The sequence below is a fragment of the Polistes dominula genome, unplaced genomic scaffold (assembly GCF_049000335.1).
Source record: "Polistes dominula isolate Pdom_NZ unplaced genomic scaffold, Pdom_raw_medaka contig_482, whole genome shotgun sequence".
Classification (NCBI taxonomy): Eukaryota; Metazoa; Arthropoda; class Insecta; order Hymenoptera; family Vespidae; genus Polistes; species Polistes dominula.
In genome coordinates this window covers 883,230-906,178 of record NW_028301016.1, presented here as the reverse complement: position 1 = coordinate 906,178, position 22,949 = coordinate 883,230, and the positions used below count along the sequence as shown (strand labels likewise).

The window sequence follows — 22,949 nt, the reverse complement described above, 5'->3', positions numbered from 1 at the left end:
AAAAGTCTTGACACTTGACATTCATCGCTAAGGAATGCGAAACTATAAGCATTCAGGGCTTATCATTGAACATAAATATCCGTTGAGCGCCTGAGGCTCACTCGAGTTTCCAAGAATAAAGTGTGGTTCCATCGTGAGACACTATCCTTTGAATTTTTCAACGTGCCAGATTTAAACAACCTATAATCACTTTTTTATTGGAAGATATTTATCAATCAATTTATTTACATCTTATGTTTATATTTATTTATTTATTTATATTATACTAAATTTATGCAAATAAAATCATTTTATTTTAAAATGAATGCAAATAGCGATCAATTTGTTACTGGCCTAAATAACAAATAAGAAATCCAATGTTTTAAATGATAACTGTAAGTAGAAGTGACTCGTAAAGTCGAATAAGGAAAAAAAAGTGATAAGCTCAAAAAACAAAATTTTAATTACAAATTTCAAACTAGTTTTATTCTATGATTTGTCATGGAATGCCAAGGTGATATGTTAAATGGTGAGCAAACATTTATGAAAGATTCTACATGATAAAACGACCGTTATTCTTATTTCCTTTGTATATAAGTTCCGTTTCTTTTCTTCTTTTTTTTTTTTTTAATTTTTTTTTTAGCGAGGCAGCTTTAAATAAATCGTCGAAAAGTAAACATCGATTATCAACCACGTTTTTACCTTTCATTTTCTATTTCTTGATACGTGAGAGTATTTAAATTATTTCGAGCTAACGTTTAATTAAAATTCCTGTTAATTGGATACAAATTCGAAATATACCATTCAGTCAAATAGAATTAACTCAATTTTATATATAATCTGTTTCGTCAATTTTCAAACATTAAAAGCGAAATAACGCGTGAAAAATATTATTACTTTCCATTTTATTTTCTCTCTCTTTCTCTCTTCCTGTTTGTCATATGTGAATTATTTCCTTATAAATAAATCAATTTATTCTTAACTAATTTATTATACTAATTATAAAAAGTCAATATAACAAATAATATTTTTCAATAATTCTAGTTAAAGCTTTATAATTCGTGAAATAAATTTATTTATTGAAACATTCAATTGTACAGTCAATTATAATGAAAAATTAATTAATTTTAAAGACATACTCTGTAATAACCATCAAAAGGTAGTAGTAAGCATCGATCTATATTCGTTCGATTATGTCAGTTCATACTAGGAGAGAGTCAACATTTAATACGTAAACTTTCGTGATTTAGATTAGCATCACACATGTTACATGTGTACGTTACACGTATATGCATCCATATATACATAAATATATATGTATACATATATATACGTACATATGTATGTACATTTCCCGAATCCTGCGTGAGTCGTGCTCTGGACAACAAACATCCTCGTTAATAAATCGGTGTATTTTATATGCGGAACTATGTTATTGTGACAGCTGTCGAGTGCAGACACGCGTTAAACGTACGCGTGGTCGCGTGCTGCGGATTCTCTTGATACTCTTTTGCAAACTCACCAATTTCAAAGTTCTTTTTAACGTTAAAAACGAAATATCTAACAGTGGGAATACCAAGAGATACAAAATATTTATAATTTTAATACTAATAATAATAAAAATAATAATAAAAATAAATAAATATAAAAAAGAATTTTATTTTTTTTTTTTTTATTCATGAGAAAGATCTTTTTTGCATACGATGATTATTATTTTTTTTTTTTTTTTGATAGAGTAGTTTTTAAACGAATAGTAAATGTCAAATAAATGGAATGATCGAGTACCGCCTCGAGAAACGTTTTATCGAGAATTTTTGAAAATAGGCGTATTAAAATTTGGGAAACGATTTGTAAAAGAACAAAGCAGAAAGAAAAGAAATGTTTTATATAAATTCGACATGGTGGTACATGAATCCAATCGATGTTATTTAGATCGTCTTCTATTACATATTTACAGTATGCATGAAAATAGAAAAGTAAATTATTGAACGTTTTATCCGATCTCTGATAAGGGCCGGAAATCTTCCATAATAAGAATAATTTGAATTTTTTTTTCGAAATAACGCTGGCTATGAAAGAAAACTAAACGAGATTGAACGAATATGGAAAAGATGCTAGACGTTGTTTGGTTTAAGAAAAAGTAGGATAAAGAATAATATAAATATGAAAAAAATCAAATATCTTACCAACTTTTCGATACGTATTTACGAAGAAAATAAAAAAAAAAAAACTAAAGAAGCACACGGGATATTTTATAGAAGTAATTTTATGAATATTGGATAGTAAGAAGAAACTTTGTAGGATCTTTCAAGTCTATACTAGCAACCATCCTATAACATGAAAATTCGCAGTGTTATACCTGAAAGTATTTTATACGAAAAACGAAGCATTACTTTATGAAATCAAAAAATAATGCATATGTGTTGGTGTTACTTTGTAAAATTTGTTCATTTGTGAAATTACTTATTGAACCTTTAACATAACTATACTGATTTATTAAAATACGAATAAAAGCATTATATATATATATATTAGTTTAAAATATAATAATATAATAATAATTAATTGTATATTAATATTTTATTATTAATATAAAAATTATGTGAAAATATTAATTATAATTAATATTTAACTTATAACTAATATATAATTAATACTAATTACATAATATTAATTATATATTGTTATATTATATTTATAATTATTATATTATAAAATATAATTGTATATATATATATATATACTATATACTTAATATTAAATATTAAATATATATAATTCTACTTATTTCAACTAAAATATATGTGAGTTTGGTAATTAAGGAATGAGATTGAAATTTGATCCCAAATATAAGAAAAATATTCATCATTTAGTACCGATTTTCAATAATAATTTTCTGTTAGTCATGCTGTTCTATTCACTTTGGACATATTCATACTATAATTACTTGCCTCATGTGAATTCATACGAGTATATATACATATTATTTCCTAAAACTACTAATTTTAGTCTATAATAAAATTTGATTTATATGTTTTCCTAAAAATACTTATGTTAGTTATTTCATGCAAGGTTTCCACGATTTAACTGAAGTATACCATTTTTTTTATTCAATGCTGACGTATGTAGATGATTGTTTTCTAAAATAAAATATAATAAAATAAAACCTCGCAATTACCTGATTCTAATGAAAGTCATGCATATATTTTTAAAATGAGAAATAATATGTTCTTTTTCTTACATATTCTTACATCTTGAATAGAAACCTTCTTTAAAACACTATAAACTTTGGTCTTTTGTACGAACCACTATCAAGATATTAAATTTCAAAGTTAATGTATATTACGTTATGTGTACCATCAGATCGGTCTTTGTAAATATTTAGTGTCATATCAAGTTTGAAACCTTATATCTCGATAGTGGTTTATGAGGAAAGACAAATTAGTAGTCTTTTAGTTATAAGAATATGTAATAAAGAAAATAAGGTTTTATATAAAACTTTTTATTCATTATCTTCACTAAATTCATGTAAATTATAAAAAATAATATTTATTATAACCGTTATCATGATAAATGAGATTTCAAACGCATTTTATTCATTTATTTCTAATAAATTAAAATTAAATAATTATCTACTTATAAGTATATATTGCGGGGTTCCAACAGAGAAATATAATTTAACTGATGATGAATGATATGATATGTAATGTGTGTGATAGTTTATTTCATTAATTATGTGATGTTGAACGGTATTTACAAAAGGTTTACAAAAAAGTGGCGTTGTTACAAAAATACAGAATACAAAAGAGTTATGAATATAAAACCGACTGACTGACTAATAAACTGATAAACTGACCGATACAGACTGAAAGTATAATTATTGAACTGAGAACTAAGGACTAAGGAACCGATACAGACAAACAGATTAAAATACTGATAGACTAAGGACTTGAAGACTAAAGACTCTCACGTATTTATAACATAAATGAGTAACACCCCTTTGGAGAGGGAAGGAGATTTTGAATACTGTCGACCAATAGCAGAAGGATCCTTCTCTCATAGTCAACCGATGGGTACAGCTCTTGTTTTTGATAAAGGTCGTAATGAAATCATGCATAACAGAACTTCGTTTGTTTAAACAACGGAATATCGTTTCCTCCCAATCTCCGAGTGGAGTTTCCTTTCACTAAGGATCGATAGCGAATTTAAACAAGAAATAAAATAAAGAAAGAACTACGTATTAATTTTATCGTCTACAATATATATTAGGAGTACAAATAAGTTACCGCCGTTTTGAGAGTGATGGCATGGCAGGAGACTTATGTTAGGATTCGCAGATGATAACCGGCTTGAAAATTAGGTTGCTTATTCAAGAGCAACATAACCCTATCACATTATTAACTTCGTATTAGCATCATATATTTTTTTTTATTCAAAAATCTCTAAATTTGATCCAAATAAGCGTCATTTGCGGGAACTTTTAATTTACTTCTTTAATTTAAAAAGAACTGCAGCTGAGGCGCATCGATTGCTCGTAGAAGCATATAATAAGGCTGCCTTGAGTGATAGAACATGTCGTGAGTGGTTTTAACAGTTTAAAAACGGTTATTTTGACGTAAAAGACAAAGATCGCAGTGGAAGGCCAAAAATTTACGAGGATGCAGAATTGGAGGAATTATTGGAGGAAGATTCGTCTCAAACACAAAAGGAACTTGCACTTACTTTAGAAGTCACTCAGCAAGCAGTCTCGCATCGTTTAAAATCGTTAGGAATGATTCATAAACAAGGTAATTGGGTTCCATACGAATTAAAGCCGAGAGATGTTGAACGCCGATTATGCATGAGTGAAATGCTGCTAGCTAGGCACAAAAAAAAAAGGTTTTTACATCGAATCGTCACTGGTGATGAAAAGTGGATACATTATGATAATTCAAAAAGAAGAAAATCATGAGGACTACCTGGCCACGCGTCAACATCCACAACAAAACCGAATATTTATGGAAAAAAACTCATGCTGTATATTTGGTGGGATCAGCTGGGTGTGGTGTATTACGAGTTGCTTAATCCAAGCGAAACAATCACTGGAACTCTCTGCCAAACACAATTGATGAGATTGAGCCGAGCTTTGAAGGAAAAACGCCTTCAATACTACTCCAGACACGACAAAATTATTCTTCTACATGATAATGCTCGTTCGCATGTAGCGGTTTCGGTGAAAAACTATTTAAAAACACTTGATTGGGAAAGTACTACCCCACCCGCCGTATTCACCAGACATTGCACCCTCCGACAATCATCTGTTCCGATCAATGGCACATGCTCTGTCGGAGCAGCGGTTCACATCATATGAAGATACCAAAAATTGGGTTGATTCGTGGATAGCCTCAAAAGATAAGAAATTCTTCAGACATAGAATCCGAACGCTGCCTGAAAGATGGGAAAAAGTAGTTGCTAGTGATGGACAATACTTCGATTAAATTTGAACTACCGTTCTTTCACAATAAATATTATTTTTTTTTTTTTTTTTTGACAAAAAACGACGGAAACTTATTTGTAATCCTAATATATTAAATTATTAACAACGAAAATAAAATAAAATAGAAAAATAATTAAATTCATTCATTTTTATGTTGACGTCTTAAAATTCAAAAATTGTGTCAACAAAAAATTCTATTTTTTTATGTTTGATAAATTATTATTTGTAGAGTTATATTTTATATAATATTGAAATAACAAACACTATCTGACGATTCATTTTTGACAATATCGTGAAAATTAGATTGAATTTATTTAATTTAAAATAATATTATATGAAATTACTGTTAATCTCTTTTTTTTTTGTAAATTTTAACTATGACCACTTTTATAATTATTGGCAAAAATGTTGATTTTACTCTTAAAAAGCAAATAAAGTATATTATCTAATAGACAGCATGATAAATGATGTTTGTAGAAGAAAATTGTGATATTTCCTCGTATAAACTTAGTTAACTGTAAATGGAAAGACGTAAAACCAAACTAAAAACGAGTATGTCAATCTAAACGATTCGACTGTTATTTTGTTTCCCTTATTCTCGGTTTTAATCCGGTCTGGCTGGCTGGCCGAGCTTTTAAACTTTCGAAACCGCGGAAATTGTTCGCGTCGCAGTTCAATCGGTTCCGCGGGTGTACGCAGTAGTTGCATCCGTCCATTCGAAAGTGCGTTTTACCGATCTGAAGGGTCATTCGTCTATACATAAAGCTAGTCTTTTTTTTTTTGTTTTTTTTTTATGCTTTTTTTTTTTATTCGAAACCGGTGTTAGGAATTGCGTTGTTCGAGTCGAACGGCAATTTTGTTAAGTGAGTGGCCTATCGTGCTTGTTGAACGAAACGGAATAAAAAGTGAGATGAAGTTAATTTTGTGTTTCGACGTTTTTTTGATGTGATGCACCAACAACTAATACATAAGGATAATATTTCTATTATATTTATTTCTACTCAATGTTGTGTTATTATTGTATTGCTATTGTTAACATTATTTATGACAAATAATTCTCGTTGTTGAAAAAAAATTTGAATATTCGATAATAAGTATTAACGCATTTTTTTTTTAAACTGCGTTAAGATTTGTAATTAATTGATATTAAAAATGTAATTTAACATTATTATTTTTAAAGGTCAACTAAGGTAAAAACTTTGCGCACAAGCCGGCCACAATACAGCTCTTTCGTGTCATGTTCACGTCATGGTCGCGTCAGAGTTGTGTCAGGGCTGCGTCATCCTTTAGTTGTTCCGACAACTGACGGAACAGATATTTTCGGAATACTTTTTCTTGGTCATTGTCAGGTTTTGTATTTGATGTTGCACATCATTAGATTCGTCTTGTCAGCTGCTATCCGAAAATAAGTATTAAAACATAACATTGTATTTCAAAAAATAAAGTTGACTAATAAATCTCGAAAATGACTAAACCTAGCAAAAAAAAAATACTAATGTTATATTGTAGTCCTGAATTTTTCATGCAACTTTTTCTTCATCTACATTTCTGCTACTATCATACTTTCAGAGCTATTTAAGTGGCAAGAGCTGGTGAATCACCCTGTATAAAGTACTCGAATAATAAAATGAAAAAAAAAAGATATTCGATATAACTACGATTGAATTACGTGTTACACGTCCAGGATTGAGTAATAAAAATACGTAAGAGGAAAAAATGTTCTCATTAATTCACTACGCTTCGAATTTGATAATGATGATGATGATGATAAAAGTACTGATAATAAGAATTCTTATTCGTAGACGAAGAATTTTGAGGATAAAATTGATGAGGCAAGAAAAACTTTTGACGTCGACCATCTTGAGTTACTATCATTGAAGTATTATATATAACCTAAGTGTATTATATACGTACATATAAGTACGACTATAAAGAAAAATTGTAACAGTTTCTCGTCATCTGCTTTAATAGACGGTTCTTTTGTCGAAAAAATTGAACGGATAGATGGATGGAAAGATGGTCAGGGATGGACGGATTGATGAAACGTATTTCCAAGTACTGATACTTAATCAAACTTATTATATCGAGTCAGACAAGAGTTTTCGGACTTCTTCGATCATATTGAAACCGAATAAATCCGTCGAACTTTCAAAGTATTCTATTCATATATATATATATATATATATATATATGGTTTTCTTTTTCTACTGAGTGGAGACAATTACTTTTTCTTTCAAAATAGTTTAATAACTTTATTCTTACTTTTATTACTCGAATTGACACCAATAATGCATGCAGCATAACGAGCTAAACACTATGAGAAGCCCAGATTGTCGTCAAGGTGCGACGTTGGGATGTTGTCCACAGCTTCGGTTTCATGACTTCACTCATGGTCAAAGTCAAGAAAGTGATAACCCTTGGACTCGATCCTATGATGGTTAGTAGTCGTGATGGCATAGTGCATCGCTACCATCTGGGCTATTCACGACTATATAATATAATAAATAATTTTATTATTATATATTTGATAATTTTAATTATTAATTAAATTAATTTTTGATTGCACGTTTTATCAACTATATTCAAATAATTCATAATTAATGTAAATAAAAAATATATATTATATACATTTGTAACAAAATAATTTTTTAACAGATGTGTGCCAATAATTATGAAAGTTGTTTAACTTCAGTCAAAATTTAAAAACAAAAAGAAAATTAGTTTATCATCTATTTCACACTAAATTATTTTAAACTAAATAAATTCAGTATAATTTTCACGATATTGTCAAAAATGAATCGTCAAATAGTTTTTGTTATTACAATATTATTCATTTTTAGTGCATTAATAATGCTAATATATATTAGAATATATATTAGAAATATATATAATAATAGAATTCTAATAATTCTAATATAGTTCTAATAAACATTAAAACTCATTTAGTTTTCATAATAAAACAAAATATTATTTAATTTAATAAATAATAATATATATTAATATATATTTATTAAAGATTATAAATAAATTAATTTTTTATAATAAAATATTATTTTAATTTAATAAAATATTTTAAAACAAGGGATATATGACTTGGACCAATTTCATAGTTATGGGCAAAAATCAACTTTTATATTTATCACAGCAAGAACGAGAAAAAGAATTTTTTCTTAATTTATTTATTAAACTTAAAAATCAGTTTAAACATTTACTAACAAAAATACCGAGTTACGGAAAATTTCACAAACTTAGAAATTAATTATATATATATATATATATATATATATATATATATATATATATATATATATATATTTTATTATTATTCTTTAAACTTATTAAATAGCAATTTTTATTTTATTATTTAATTCAAGCTTGAATATTTTGTTGCCTTTCCTTGTTTTCTAGATAAATTAAGAACTGTAAATTATTCATTTTCTTTCATAAATTTTGTAGGGGGTTCATCCCTTTTTCAAACCTCATCAGGGATATCATTAATTAACTACCCTATACAACTATTTCATCCGTATTTGTCTTATTTTTGATATTACTTCTTCTACGGATTTCATTTCGACGAAATCTTCTCGTTTTATTTTATGTAAAAAGAAATTATTTTTTTGTCGACAATTTTTTTTCATAAAATTATAATTTTTTTGAGCAGTGTAAACAATTTTCACATGTTTTAAATCTCTGTGGTTTGAAAAAAAAATGAATCACCCGATAGCAGAAATTTATAACCAAAAAAATTTAAGTTGATGTCATATGACTAAAAAATTCTTAATTAATATTTTTTAAATTATATTTAAAATATAATATTATTTATATTATTTATTATATTATTATATAAAATCAATTTATTCTTATTTTGAGATATTTAAACATTTTTGTTTAGATTGATTTAAAAATGTTGATAAATATTAATGAATTTAGATAACATTTTTATATGATAGTTAAATTAATTAATCTTCGATATTAAGCATTTTGTAAATTTTATTATTAATTAAAAAGTTATTTGGATATTGATTAATTTTCTAAAATAATATATTTATATTTTTCTATTTTTTCAAATCAGTTTTATTTTAAATTTATACTTCGTATTTGATAAATTTCGTTTACATTTTTTAATTGGTTATTATTATATTATATAAATAGTTATTTTTAATAAAAAAAAAATACTGGAGCACACACACAAATTGATGATGTAATTATTTGGAAATTGTTTATTCCAATTCGATCAGTGTTGGAAACACACGTTGTTGAACAGAGCTATGAAGTACACGCATGAATAGTTTATTAATTAAAATAATTTTTTATTGCACATTCTATCGAATATATTCAAATAATTTATAATCAATGTAAATAAAATTTCGTGTACTAAAAATAATTATTGATTGAAGTAAATGAAACTTTTATCTGTATTCTTTTTTTTTTAAGTTTTACTTACTATCTGTACAATGAAATAACCAACTTAAATTTTATTATTCGACAGCAATTAAGAAAATAATAAAAAAAAAAAACCGGTGAAAACAACGTTGAAAGATTTAAAAAAATGATTCGATTAAAAGATATTAATCGACTTAAACTAGAGATTTAAACAAATGTTATTCGGTGATAATGCTTGTATGAATTTATAAATCATTCTGTAGTTACCTTTTTGTTTTTTTTAATTTGATGAGAGAAAATAGGAAAAGAAAGATAAAATTCTATCTGGCTAACTAATCTCACTTTTGAACTCGTAATAATAATAATAATAATAATGCTCGAACATAACCTGGTACTGGTTTACGACAAATTCTTTTATTTTATTTTATTTTATTTTTTTTTTTTTTTTACGCCTTTTTCGGACTACAATAAAACAGTTCACGTGTCCCGTTGTAGAAAAAATAATTGCTGTGTCGATGAATTAATCATTACCTCGGTAAAAAGTAGAACCATTTTTAAGTGTAATATGATCACACCACGTGTGTGCACGGAAAATTAAAAAGTCCAATTTAAAATAATTTCATAATTTATTTAAATCTAACAGTTCTATTCTATTTATTCCTCACATATATCAATATTAACGATAAAGTGACGTAACTTTTATAAAAATATTTGAATTTGAATTAAATTGAATATAATTATCTTCATTTTAAAATAATACGAAATTAATCAGACAACAAAATATTTATTATTATTATTATTATTATTGTTATTAATATTTGACAGGAGAAAATTTGATTGATTTAACACGCATGAAAACAATTGACGTTTATTACTTCGATTAGAAACAATATGCTTTAGAAATTTACAATTTAATCGAGAGAGTAATAATGAATTCGTTCAACAGCCATACCCCCCTCCATCCTTCACCTCCGTGTACTTCACTTTTCGATATAAAATATCTGTATTTTAAACGAACGAGATAGATTATAGAATTAAAGTGAGAAAAAAAATATAGTAAAAAATAAATAGTCCTCATCTCGATTTTGTACGTAGTGCTTTTTCGTTTAAATTGTTAGTCAAGATATCTCGCAATTTATAGTTTTTTTTTTCTTTTTACTGTTTTTCTTTTTAACAAAAATAAATTTAACGAAAAATGAATAACACAGAGAATTGCCTAAAGCCATCATCATCATCATCATTTGAATAGAACAAGGTAACATTTTATCAAGCTTGGGCAAGCTTTGTTAGTTAGAAGGACTATGGTGTATGTTGTAGATTAGAAGTACGACAATTTACTTTCCTCGAATTTCTTTTTTCTCTCTCTCTCTCTCTCTCTCTCTCTCTCTACCTTTTCATTCCCATCCTCTTTTCCACCATCACCATCACTACAAGTACACCACTACCATACAACCACTACCACTACCTACTTGTATCCTAGCCGTATCTTTAGCTACTTGATGTAGAGCCTTTTGAAAAAACTCAATTAAGAGGACAAACGCTAAAGGTCGCCCCAAGGGTAGTAAAGAATAGTGAAAAATGTGAGCTAGGCGACGTACAAGGAAACATCTAACTAATGTTCCCAAAGCTCACAGGCTTTGTCTCCAAACGAATTTTGTCTACCTTTTCTTGTATTTCAACTAAATTCACTTTATTTATCAACATCTTTTCAACCATCGCAACCATTATCCCTACTAATTTTATTGCTACTAAAGAAATGATTGGTGTTATAAATTCTTACTTAATTAGTCTGTAATTTGCTTGTCTTGTAATAAGTTGTATTTTTATAAGAAATGGTATACTTTCCTTTTTTTTTTTTTTTTGTACAATCAAAAATATTAAAATAATATTATATAATAATATAATATATTATAACAATATAATATATTTTATATTTGATTTTATTATTTAATAATGTTTTATAATATTATATATTTAATTATATTAAATTTATTATACCATTATCTCTACTAATTTTATTGCTACTAAAGAAATGATTGGTATTATAAATTCTTACTAAATAAGTGTGCAATTTTTTTTTTTTTTAAAGGTTTTATTGTAATAAGAATGGTGTACTTCTCTTTTTTTTTTTGTACAATCAAAAATATTAAAATAATATTATATAATAATATAATATATTATAACAATATAATATATTTTATATTTGATTTTATTATTTAATAATGTTTTATAATATTATATATTTAATTATATTAAATATATTATACCATTATCTCTACTAATTTTATTGCTACTAAAGAAATGATTGGTATTATAAATTCTTACTAAATAAGTGTGCAATTTTTTTTTTTTTAAAGGTTTTATTGTAATAAGAATGGTGTACTTTTCTCTTTTTTTTTGTACAATCAAAAATATTAAAATAATATTATATAATAATATAATATATTATAACAATATAATATATTTTATATTTGATTTTATTATTTAATAATGTTTTATAATATTATATATTTAATTATATTAAATATATTGTATAGTGAGTAACGGGTGCGGGATAGATAAAAGAAGAGAATTCGATAAAAACTATGTATAATTCAAAAGTTTTTTGTCAGTTGCGATTTTTCTTTTTTTTTTTTTTATTGTTTTTTATTTATTTATTTTTTTTTTTCATTTTTTTTACGACCTTGATTTTATTTTACAAGGAATATTAATGGATCGTGTCTTCGGTTTTGATAACATTTTTTATTGGTTGTTGTATAATATCATAATTGATCAAATATGAAAGATGCACCACGTGTATTGGATAAATTCAAAAAAAATTAGACGGAAAGAAACGTTTGTTTTTTCATCAAATGGTCGTATGTATCGTCCGCTGACCGAATTAGATAAAAGATAAACAAAGTGTATAGGATAGGTTTCTTGTTCTGTGTGTTGTAGTTTTTCCGTTTAAAAACAGAAATCCGGCATTACCCCTTTCATTAGGTTTTATGAAATCATTAATATTTAATAATGGTGAAAAAGAGAGAATCGTCTATGTCGCAATTTAAGGGGACACGTCAACAAAAAAATCGATTTTTTTTTCGATTTTCTGAAAGAATATTATTTCAAAAATATTTACGAAACTGTAGTAGTTTAAACGGAGCGCGCCGTAGCGCTCCAAGTAAGTTACCAAAACTTTAAACGTTAATTTCTCCAATTCGCTTTTTTAAAACGGTTGCTTTCGCTGCGTCCAGACCATTTATCCGATCCTTACCAAATTTTGTACAGTAATACTAGATACACGTATCTAGGGAATGAACGAAAGGATTGTTCGAAAAAAAATGCCAATTTTTTTTCGAAAATTTGGCGATTTTTCTGCAAAAATATCAATTGTTTCGTAAAAAGTCGACTATTTTCAAGAAAATTAAAAAATCAAAATTTCCTTTCGTTCATTCCCTGCGCCAACATCTCTACTAAAGGATAACACTCGGTTTTTTTGTTTCTGATGAACCAATTTTTGCCAGTGAGGGCAACCGAATATCACCTTTTTTTTTTGGACTCTTAGAAAAGTGGCCGCAGACATCACAATTTACAATATTTTTACACACAAAAAATTGTGAATATAGTTCAGATATATAACTTACATATACCAAAAATTTGTATTGATATTAATAAAACTGACTGCAAAAAAAATTCACAAAAAAACCGCTTTTTTTTACACTCGAAGGTGACGTGTCCCCTTAATGTTACGCGAAAATATAACTTGTAACTTATGGTTGTTGTTTTCTCTTGTGCCTGCTCATTAACTATTCTCCGGCGAACAGCGTTTTTAGGTTCAATGTTAATTTACCATCATCAATATTCTAATAACCTACATTCATGGTTCCTGTTTTTTTTTTTTTTTTTTTTTTTAATGCGTACGTTTCTTATTCAGAGTTGTTTTTTTCACCATGTGAGTGCCGAATATTTTAAGCTTAGGTGTTTTGTATAAACAGAATGTTTTATTATTAGTATGATGCTCTATAGTTTATTAATATTAATATTATTAACAAAATCTAATAATAAATTATATTTAATAATTAGAGTTCTGTTTCTAATATACAGGATGTCCCATGAAACTGTATTCACGATTTTTTAAGTACTTGCGATAATTTGACAAAAAAATAGTTTAAACAAACGTTAATCTGTTTTTGATTGACTATAAATTGCAATTAAAAAAAGTTTGAAAACGATTTTTTAAAAATGTTTTTTAAGACTACGTTTACTTTTTTTAAATGACACCTTATATTTTTGACCTTACAGTATTTTATAGCCTATATTAATACAAATTAATTTACATTATTATTTAAGACCCTGAAGTATTAGCAATTGTATTAATTATAATTATTATTAATTGTAGATTACTATAATTGTTTACAAATTTCAGAAATGGGATTCGAAAGTTTTCTCTGAGAACCGAAATTGTTTACACGTAAAAATAACATTATAATTAAATTAAATAAAACGAATCCATATATTTTTGTAAATTAATATACATTTTGTAGAATAACAGGTTCAATAAAAAAATATTAATTTAGCAGAGAAGTATAATATTATAATTGAAGTAATTAAATGCTATCAGAAAAAAGATTGAGTTCTCATACATTCCACAGATTTGTGACAAAGAATTTAATAAATTTTTCTAATAAAAAATATGAAGTTGCAAAATACCACTTTTTACAATTATCAAATATGAAAAATAATAATGATAATAAAATAAAAATGAATGCACATACAATCCATTTGTGGCAAGGAATCTGATATATTTTTCTAATAAAAAATATAAGTTATTAAAATACTACTTTTTACAAATATCAAATATTAAAAATAATAATGATAATTAAATAATAATGAGTATTGATAATAGCGATATATAGTATAATAATAATAATTAAAATAATAATAATAATAATAATAAATGCTCATACAATCCATTTATAGCAAGAAATCTTATATATTTTTCTAATCAAAAATATGGATTAGCAAAATACCACTTTTTACAATTATCAAATATGAAAAATAATAATGATAATAAAATAAAAATGAATGCTCATACAATCCATTTATAGCAAGAAATCTAATATATTTTTCTAATCAAAAATATAAATTAATAAAATACCACTTTTTACAATTATCAAATATAATATAAAATAATAATAATAAATTAACATAGAAAATTTGCTTCAATTTGTGACAAATCGTTGAATATTGTAATAGCACATTAAGTTAATCCTTAATATTTTTATTCTATAAATTAAAAATAATATTATATGTCATATTATATGTTAAAATATATAATATATCATATGTATTATATATTAAAAAAGGGACATATAATATACTTACTTTTTTACACATTCACCATAAAAAGAAATAACGTGTGAATTTGTATTGATCAAAAGCTCACAGATGTGTTCCCATATACAATTTATTCGTAATAACTTTTATTTATTTATTTTTTTTCTTTTTCCTTTTTTTTCCATTTATTTTCTACTTTTCTATTTTCCTTATTTTACAAGAAACTCCATAGTGAATACTGCTCGATTCGAAGATAAAGGTTCTTGAATTCCTTTATATTATTGTGTACCAGTATTCTCCTCTATCTTATTCCCAGCTCTTCCTTTTCGTCTGTCCTTGACAAACACATAGAGAGAACAACCTCGGTGGTGGAAAAGCACTTCCGTGGTATTCGAGAAAAACCTTCACGAAGGATCATTATCGTGGGAAGAATGAGAGAGAGAAGTGGTGGTGATTTCTACGTACGTCGGAAATCGCTCGTTCCCACTCCTTTCTTCGTTTATCCTTTTTCCCAAGCACGCCATCGAATTACAACACCTCCCCCTCCCCCATACAGCTTTTCTTCCTTCTTTCTCTCCCTTCTTCACTTCTTCTTCTTTTTCTTTTTCTTCTCCTTCTTCTTCTTCTTTCAGACCCAAGATCTCGAAAAATCTCGTTAATTTTTCTTTCCAAAGCCGACTCGACGTAGATTTATTCTACCAAAATTCTTAACACATTACAGTAGCTAATAATTTTTTTTTTTTCCTATTCTTCTCCCCTTTTTTCTTTTTTTTTTTTTTTAGGGTGAAGGTAGTTCGTTCTATACGAATTAATTATTTGTAATTTTTCAAATATTTGTTATTTATTGGATTTTTTAATTTTAATACTATAATACGTTTTAAACGAATTGATTATTTGTAATTTTCTAAATATTTATATTATTTATTGGAGTTTCTTAATTCTAATATTATCATACTTTTTATACGATATAATTATTTGTAATTTTTAAAATATTTTTTGTTATTTATTAGATTTTTTTTAATTCCAATATTTCATTAAAAATTAGTTTTATTTTTGAACATACATATTTATAAGAGAATCATTTTTGAAATTATTTTATCGTAACTGTTTAAAAATAAGAATATTTCGTAAATAGATTCAATTAAGTAAAATTTTATATCAAAAAATCAACATATGTTACAAACTTTACATTTTTTTTTTAATAAACTTCATAAAAGATCTATTCGCAAATTTTACTTACATCAAATATTATTTTACCTATAATTTTAGAAATATTTTTAGATTATTATCTCCTTAAAATATTTTCTTATTATTAAAAAAATTATTATTACTATTTATTATTTTTGTCATATTTTAAAAATATACATAAATCATCATTTTGTAAACATTTTATCGAAATTAATTAAAAGTATGATATTTAGTAAAAAGATTTAATTAGATAAAGTTAAAATGTTAACAAACGTAACAAGTTTCGAATTGTCTTCTTTTAATAATTTATATTTTCATTATGACTTTGAAGTTCCGATAAACTGTCCACAAATACTTGTACGATATTATTAATTTCCTCGTCACCAAATTTAGAAATTTAATTTACGATACGAAATCACTGAAAGATCTTTTACCTTTAGCCTATTTATTAATGAAACATATTTACTCATATATAATATTGAATAAAGTATAAAATATAATAATAAGAAAAAAAAGTAGTCTTCCATAATAATATTATAGTTTTCATTATTATTATTAATAATGATATTAAAAATGATACAGCACGATATTGGAGTAAATTGAAATGTTTCAATAACATCTTGAGATGTAAAAAAAACATTTTCTTTTTAAAAATTAATTTTTTCGAACAAACAAAATACTATTTTATAGTACAATAAAAATTTCGAAAAAGACAATTATTATACAGGATGTCCAGAATGTTGATTTAGGAAACTGAAGAGTTATAAAATTTTGTTTTATAATTAATGAACACTTTATTTATCGAATTTGAATAAATTAAGCGGATATATAAAAAGTATCAACCAATTTGAAATACAATTAAGTAATATCAGAAAGTTTATATGGAAGAAGTAAAATAATGTTTAAAAAAATAAAATATTAAAAGAAATAATCATTAAATGTTACATAATAACATTTTAGTCAATTATTTAGTAAATTACTTAGTCAACTATTTTTAGGTTAAAACCAACAGGTTACTAAACGCTACTAATGTAAGTTGTCGGTAATTAATATATGAGTAATACAAAATATAATTTTTTTACACAAAATTTGATGGTTTATCAGAACCCAAGGAAAAGAAATTAGACATTCCATTTAAAAAAATTACGATGATCTTGATATCTCATAAAAAAATTACTTTCAAAAAAAGCTTTGTTTATCATTACATTCGTCCCCTAACATAGTTTAACTATGCAGAAAAAATTTGTTCACACAATGTATAATTTACGAGTTATTTTGAAAAATCCATGACTCACCCTATATGTTTTATTTTTATTTTTTTCGATAAATCAATTTTTTGGGACACCCAGTATATATTGTGAGATAACTTACGAAAAATAAAGGGACGATAAAATGACTAATAACTATCATACCTTAAAACTAAATAAAATCAATCCTACATAATATTATCATTTTGTTTTGTATATTTTTTACATATTTGTTGCATAATGGAATATCTTTAAAGTGCATAAAAAAATCTGCAGTCTAATTATTACTATCAGAACATTTAGACCTCTTGTCAGTTATGAGAAATGTCCTCTCTTCGTCATTCGATTTTCATATTTATGCACACGATTGCCCTTTCGTATGACGGATCCGTTTCGTTCAGGATCGGAGCTTATCGAGTCGTTTACAGGTGATGAATAAATGGAATGTGTTGTCATAGCTATGCACCCTAGTATTATATATTTCAAGCTATAATAATGTTGTTCAAATAAACTTACACAAGTTATTCGAATGTTAGGATATACACACCATAACGAAAATGATATTATTCCTTGCATTAAAAACCACAATAAAGTAGTTCTATGTATTTTACATATCGGAAAGTGATATATACATGTGGACGATTGCTTTACTCTTGTATTTCCGAAGTGAAAACTTCTTTAGAATGGCGATGATTTGAAAAAATGAAACACGGCAGCGATGCAGCGATTCGATGCAGCGATTCGATGCAGCGACCACGATTCTAAGTAAGGAGAGAAAAAGAGACAAACATATAGGATTGAGCCTGCGAGAGAATGAGACAGAATATAGCTATACAGTTTTTCTTATTCTTGGTCTTTGCTTAGTAGTCCCCAGTCCTGGCTTCTAAGCTTTGTGTACATATGTATATGTGTGTTTTTGTGTGCGACTACATACTACAAAGCGTGCACTCATATAATTTTAATATTAAACCTGTTTGTAGGAAGAGCGATAAAAGGGTACAAGAATAAACGTAGATAAGAATATTGGTAGGCGACAAAAGCATAAGATACAAACGAATCGACGGTCAAAATAAAGAAAGAAGGTGTGTTGTCTGTTTTTGTAAGATGTATAAGTTGTGTAAGTATGTGGGAGTCTGGAAGTGTTCTTGAACGATACCGATGCTTTGTTTATTATTCATATTTTTATAATTGTATTTTATCAGTACGATTAAACTAGGTGTACGTTAACCTTGCACCTCTACACTAAACCCTACCCCAATTCTATATATATCTATATATATTTGTTTTTATTAATGACTTTCGTATTTATCATTCAATTTTTATTGCTTGAATTTGAAAAAGTGTAGTTTTTATCAGCTACTCAACCCACTGATCGTACAGTTGTTCTTCAAAATATGGTAATAATATTATAGTAAATAAGACCTACTATTATCTTACTCTTGATATTGTGCATTCGTCGTAATCCCTCAAAACTGATTTTTTTGAAGGTTTCACTTCTGAGTTTACCGTGATCTGCACACATGATTTTTTTTTTATTTTATGTGTTTATTTTTTAGCTTGTTTGCGATATTGCATCTTTTATAATAAATATTACGAATATCGATATTCTAAATGAAAACTGGAAAAATTTATAGTATTTAAAGTCTTTTTTATTTGTACATTTAATTATTATAATTGTTTTATGAAGAACATAATATTAACGGTAATGATTAATATCATCTTTTGTAAAATCTCAAATATATAGGTTCTTTTGTATTTAAAGTTACGTGGATTTTTAGTTTGACATCCTCAACTGATACTGGATGATCAATTTTAACAATAAATTTTCTTAATAAATTAGCAGCTATTGCTTTCATTTGGACCATGGCTAATTTTTTCCCTAAAAAACATAATAATATAACAATATAAACATGTACTTGGATAGTCTTTCAATTAGAATATTATTTCTAGAAAGCATAAAAATGTTCTATTACCTAAGCAGCTTCTTTTGCCACTGCCAAATGGTAAATAACAATTCACATTATAATTTCCTTCCAAAAAACGATCCGGGTTAAATCTTAATGGCTCTGTCCAATATTTTTTCTTACGATGAGATATTAATGTAAAAAATATCATAGAGCTATTTTTTGGTACTACAAAATTCTTGTTCACTTGATACGATAAATAATTATATATTATTCTTCCATAAAAAGATAATGTCAGTGGAAAAAAATATGTATATATAAAAAATATTTGATTATATGTAAGAATACCTTTTATATCGGTAGATGCTGTTCGACCAATAAATGGAGCGGTAGGAAATAAACGAAGGGTTTCTTTTACTACTCGATCTAAATATTCCATTTTAGCAATATTGTTGTATTTAATAGGAAAATCTTTCGGATCGCTTGATCCGTAAATATCGTACAACTCTTCGTATACTCGATTCTGCAATCAGAACAGCCAAATTTATCATCTAAGTTTTATTCAAAAATTCATTTGATTTTATAATGATTATATATACATTTGATTATAATAATTAAATATAAGATAATATGTTTAAATTTTATATATTTATATATAAATTGTATATATATATATATATATATATATATATATATATATATATATATATATATATATATATTTATAAGCAAAAATGAGATTTGTCTAAAAATCATCAAATTTAAATCTTCAATATCATTCAAATGGTGAGGTTAACGGAAAAAGTATAAGATACCTTTTTTGTAGAGCATTAAATTTCCTACAAAATTCGTCAAGAACATTTTTCTGTACAATCAATAAATAATGAGGTATGAATTTTAATCTATTGGACTGAAAAAAAAACTAAAAAACTGCGATGCGGAGGATCTTCCTATTAAAATTAAGAGCTTATATTGGGTGAGAATTCTTTTAAGGTGTCTAGGAACCCATTTTTGCGTGGCACTTGAAAAAAAAATAAGTAATTTTTTTGACCCACCCTAATATATATATAAAGATTATATATGTGCTTACTTGAATGTCTGGAAAGGAGGCCAGCATTAGAAATAAAAATGAAAGTGTAGCTGCTGAAGTTTCGCTTCCCTAAAAAGAAATATAAATTGTTTCTTGTTTGTCCTTAATTAATAATAAGCAATTATCGTCAATCTTAAATAGACTATACTTACTGCTATCAGTATTGTATTGATCTCATCTCGTAAGTATTTCTCGGAAATTTCTCCTTTTTCGTAAAATAATGTTAATAGTATATCGAGAAATGAATATCTTTCTTCTTCTTTATTATCAAAAATATATAATATACTGCTTAGTATTGTTATAAAAGCTTACTTTCTATAAATTTTGTAACAATAAAATGTTATATAAAATTGTTATTCTTACCTTCATTTAGTTCTTTTGACTTTCGATGAATTTTACCTTCTTCTATTGATTTCTTTTTTTTTTTATAATCTTGACGAATGAAAGTTTTTTATATAAGTGAGATTTTATTTTGTTTTAGCTGTGAGATATTAAAAAAAAAAAAGACAACTTAAAATAAGTATGATATTTTTACATATACCTCGTATGTAATGTTATCATGATGTGAAATAAGATATTTTAATCTCTTTCCTATAGATGAATACCTAAAGATAACATCGGGATGTAACCAAAATTTCGTAATCCGTTGCATAAGTAAATCTATCGTTCTAGATTGAGAATAAGAATCAAAAAGTAAATAAAAATAAATTAAAATTGCGTTATATTATAAGTATGTAAATATTTTGTTCTTTATTACTCAATAATATATTCCTGATGTTTGTTTTTCGGATCATTTTGTAAATTGAAATCATTTTCAAATAGAGCATCTGTCAGTATAAAAAAAAAAATCAATTTTTCATAAATTTTAATATGTCAATACATTTTTTGAAACTTTTAAGAATTTCCATATCTCACCATATATTAGGTCTAACGTACACAGATGAACATAATGCAAAACATCTATGTTTTTTCCATTATTAGTTTCTAAAATCTCATTTAGTCTGATTGAATGTTTTACAATTTTGTCCGTATAAATTGAAAACGTTTGTTTTTTAAATGCTGAATTTAGGATTTTATGATGGTTTTTCCATATTGACACTTTAAATAAGAGAATATTTTTTACTTTAATTTATATACTTCTTAAATATTTCTTAAATATTTAATAATAAAAGAAAAGGGAAACCTTAAAGTATAGTTTACCTGGAGCAGTAATCAACCCATTACCGACATAAAGTTTCAAAAAGTCATACGACTGGTTTTTCTCTAAATCAGGATATTTGTTCAATATAATCTAAACAAAATAAGCATATCATGACAACTATATAACATAAAAATAACAAACAAAAATTAAACATATCTAATCGAGTTGTAAAGAATGTCATTAAATCTTATAAATTTTACCTTCCAGTCTTCAGGATCATCAAATACTATGAATAAGTGTGGGCCTAACCAAACTCTCCATGGCGAAGAATACATTGCAGACGATTCTAATATTTTACGTGTTATATCTAATAAAAATTTTTTTAATAACGATCGCATAAATGTAGATATTATAAATATTAAATAGAAATTTACCGCTTGAATCACCAAGAAACATATTCAGATTTCCTATTATCGGATAAGCCTTAGGGCCTGGAATATTCTTCACTATATTTATTTCTCGAAATTTATTTATTAAATATTCAATTAAGTAAAATAATGTAATTAATATTGCTATTAAAGCAATAACAGTCGTAATGTCTCCCATGATTACTTGAAAAAACAAAAGAATAACAGTAATAATAAAATTATTGTAAAAATACTAATTGCCTCCGTTTGTAAGTGTGCGAAAGATTTAAAGTGGACACTTGGAAGAGAGTTCTTTTATTCTTCGCGTCTAAACAGAAACTGGGACAGAAAGAAGAAAGGGAAGCCTATTTACGCAAATCTAAGAACGTATTTTGTCCACGTATCAACTGGACGTCCAGGTCCACGTGGCACCTTCAACACAAGTGGACGAAATGAGATACAAATCTATAATTCATCGATTTACTAATTTGCATATTCTTCCTATATCATCTACGTAGTTTTTAACGTTAGTGGAAGTGAATTCTTAAAGAAATTAAATTAAAACTTCAACTAAATTATGATAAAGTAACACTTCATTTAGATACAGTTTTGAAATCCTTGAACGAGACTTTCAAATTCGAATGATCATCAATCATTAGGCAACACAGCCGGAAGTTACAACCGGCTTACTTTTTAAGAAATTCTTGAATAAAATTCATTAAATATTCGTATTTATGTAAAACGTTTAAATACATTTTATTTCTATCTCAGTCTTCTTGTTTCTTCTATTGACTTTTCTATCTGATCTTATGATTTTA

At 26.0% G+C, this 22,949-nt stretch overlaps 2 protein-coding genes across 2 annotated transcripts in view; one reads left to right on the top strand and one right to left on the bottom strand.

Annotated features, from left to right (window-relative positions):
- Positions 1-22,949, top strand: part of LOC107064439 (uncharacterized) — a 272,414-nt gene that overhangs the window by 127,518 nt on the left and 121,947 nt on the right. The gene's annotated exons all lie outside the window — the stretch shown is intronic.
- On the bottom strand, positions 19,139-22,737 carry LOC149032012 (cytochrome P450 4C1-like). Its single transcript, XM_089174134.1, has 12 exons — positions 22,159-22,737; positions 21,985-22,091; positions 21,784-21,874; positions 21,499-21,681; positions 21,341-21,410; positions 21,125-21,251; positions 20,947-20,998; positions 20,736-20,842; positions 20,584-20,652; positions 19,842-20,016; positions 19,563-19,739; positions 19,139-19,468 (listed from the first exon to the last, which is right to left on the bottom strand). The coding sequence occupies exons 1-12, from the start codon at positions 22,328-22,330 to the stop codon at positions 19,305-19,307; spliced, it is 1,494 nt and encodes a 497-aa protein (XP_089030260.1). The 5' UTR covers positions 22,331-22,737; the 3' UTR covers positions 19,139-19,304.